We start from the raw sequence: 2,614 nt of genomic DNA on the forward strand, positions 1-2,614 counted from the left end.
GTTCATATTAGGTACATTACCCTTTGATGAAAGCTAGACGTGCCCTGTTATACTGCAGTTCTGAAAAGGCATTTCTAAAGATTAATGAACATAACAGGGTTCAAGCACTAATTGAGTTCCTATTCAGAACAACCGTTTCACATCAGGTCCCACGCTGGGTGCTTCTTCTGCAAAAGGGAATAAAGCAGATGCAATCCCTGCCTGGTCTTGGAGGTTTCCAGCCTCTACACCAAACTCCTGCAGGGCCACCCAGGCCTTCTATCTCCTCGAAATAGTCAGATCTTTCAGGCTGAGATTGCCAGAGAACCCTGCAGCGGGTTCCAGTCCCCACCTCCACAAGCCTGAGAAGTAAATACACTGAGAGACAGAACTAAGAGAGGGAAAGTGGGGCCAGGACGGCCAATGCCAGTAAAGGCCCTGGCCAGTCCCAGGCACTTGACTTTTACTGGCAATCCACTGGGGTAAAGGCGACGTGTGGTTTCTATGGAAATTAATATAAACAAGGCTGATAAAGGACAAGACAAAGCATTCTTGAATTAGGAATAGAGTTGACAAAGTATAGGGTTGAATGTAGAACATTGTCCTTCTAGTCTGAAGGTTTTAGTTGTGGGAACAGAATTTGGGTGCGAGTTTCGCTGACCTTGGCACATAGGCTTCGGCTGGACTCACTTCTATAAAAAGCCAGCTGTGGGATTAGCTCTTCACAGCCTGCCTTGGGCACAATCAACATTACAGTCCTCTGCAGAAATAACACAATTTGCAGATGACATTTGTCAGGTTTGGGGCTGCCCAGAATCTTTTGAATACTATTCCTATATTTGGGGATTTCTCCCCACAATGTAACTCCTGCCTCAAGACAAAAGACGACTCAGTTTCCAGCCTTTCTTGGGGACGGCACAAGCAGTGACTCAGGTACCGCCAACTGATGCAGCTACAGAATTCACTGGGAAGAGGGCAACCCAAGGAAACACACTTCAGGAAAAATTCATTCCCAAGTCACGGTAAGGGTGGAGAACCTAGCTTCCCAGGCAGCATTAATGAAGGCTTGAGCACCCAGGGTCCAGCAGTGTAACCATGGTGGCATCTCATGCAGCTGATCCACACAGCGTTTTGTTTCTGCTTGTGTAGACGCTAAGCCTCGCTAGCTGTCTCAGGGATACCATGAGCTACCGAAGATGCCCAACTGCTTTTCTTTTAAAACTAGTGAAAGTGGGTTCTGTTCTTTGCAAAGAAACAAATACTGAACAAGGGTTTCAGCACACTTCTGTTACTTAAAGTTAAAACATTTAATTCATTCTATAAACATCTATTAAAGGTCTACCTACCATCCGCCAGCCACTGGAAATAGAATATTGAATAAAACAGTTCCCTGCAGCTATAATAAAGAATAGCATATTGTACTTTAAATGTGCCCGGTGAAGGACTCCGACCGCCCCGTTCAGAGACGCCTCTCTCCCCCCTCCCAGCGCCGGCACCTGGGGACTCCGAAGTGCCAGTCCCCGCTCCGGACTGGACCGCCCGCCGCTCCCTGCGCCCCAAGCCTGGGGCTTGGCAGTGTCACCGCGTGCTCGCCCAGGCCTTGTTCTTGGCCGGGAGCCACGGCCCCTCTGGCTGAACCCCTCTCCCTGACCCTGCAAAAGATCGCGGAGCCTGTAGGAGAGCGGCGGCTCTGGTCTCCAGCGCGAGCCGTCCCTCGGGTTTGTTCTGCAGTAAACCTGTCCCTGCTCTGTTCTCCTTTTTCCTAACACCGTGCCAAAATAAGACGCCAGTACAGCAGTTGTCTGGAGAGGATCTCCTGCCAGTCAGGCCCATTTTAAATATAGAAGACCCCTAAAAATAGCTATCCACGTTCTGGGCTCGACGGGCGATTGGCTGGAAGAGAGGGAGGAGACCGCGGGCCGCGGTGAAGGAGAGGGAAGGACGGGCCCTTCCCAGCTCGGCGCAGCCATGGCTCTGGCTCGGAGGCTCCTGGGCAGGGGCTTGGCCAGCGCAGCCACGGGAGAGCGCGGAGGGGCCGGAGGTGAGTGGGGCCGGGCCGGGCCGGGCTGGGCTGGGCCGGGCCGACCCCCGCTCCCCGCCAGCGCCCTCACCCGCCTCCCCTCCGAGCAGCGCGCACCTGGCGCCTCCTGACCTTCGCGCTGGCGTTGCCAAGCGTGGCCCTCTGCACCCTCAACTCCTGGCTCCACTCGGGCCACCAGGAGCGCCCCGAGTTCATCCCCTACCACCACCTGCGGATCCGCACCAAGGTACGCGGCAGGCGGGGGGCGGCGGGCGGCGGGCGGGGGGCGGCGGGCCGGCGGCGGCCCAGGCAGGCCGCGCCGACGCCCGCCGTCCTCTCCCCCTCTCTCCACAGCCCTACTCCTGGGGGGACGGCAACCACACTCTCTTCCACAACCCCCGCGTCAACCCTCTGCCCACGGGCTACGAGCAGCCCTGAGGCCGGCGGCCCCGAAAGCGCAATAAAGGCGGGAAACCCTTGTCCTCGGCTCCGAGCTCCGCGCCGCGGCGGGGGGGGGGGGTGCGCATGCACGGAGGAGGCGCGCTCCGGGGCTTCCCGGACCAGGTGCCAGGGCGCCGCCTCCGGACACAGGTCGGCGCTGCCCTCCCCACTCGC

General features: G+C 57.0%; 1 protein-coding gene across 1 annotated transcript; it reads left to right on the plus strand.

Moving 5' to 3' along the window:
* Positions 1–1,861: 1,861 nt before the first annotated feature.
* Positions 1,862–2,478, plus strand: Cox6a2 (cytochrome c oxidase subunit 6A2). Its single transcript, XM_004856247.4, has 3 exons — positions 1,862–2,020; positions 2,110–2,246; positions 2,354–2,478. Exons 1-3 carry the CDS (start codon positions 1,948–1,950, stop codon positions 2,435–2,437), a joined length of 294 nt encoding a protein of 97 aa, XP_004856304.1. The 5' UTR covers positions 1,862–1,947; the 3' UTR covers positions 2,438–2,478.
* The last annotated feature ends 136 nt before the right edge of the window (positions 2,479–2,614 follow it).

The sequence above is a fragment of the Heterocephalus glaber genome, unplaced genomic scaffold (genome assembly GCF_053883595.1).
Source record: "Heterocephalus glaber isolate CG9 unplaced genomic scaffold, H.glaber_assembly_v1.0 deba00000943, whole genome shotgun sequence".
NCBI lineage: Eukaryota > Metazoa > Chordata > Mammalia > Rodentia > Bathyergidae > Heterocephalus > Heterocephalus glaber.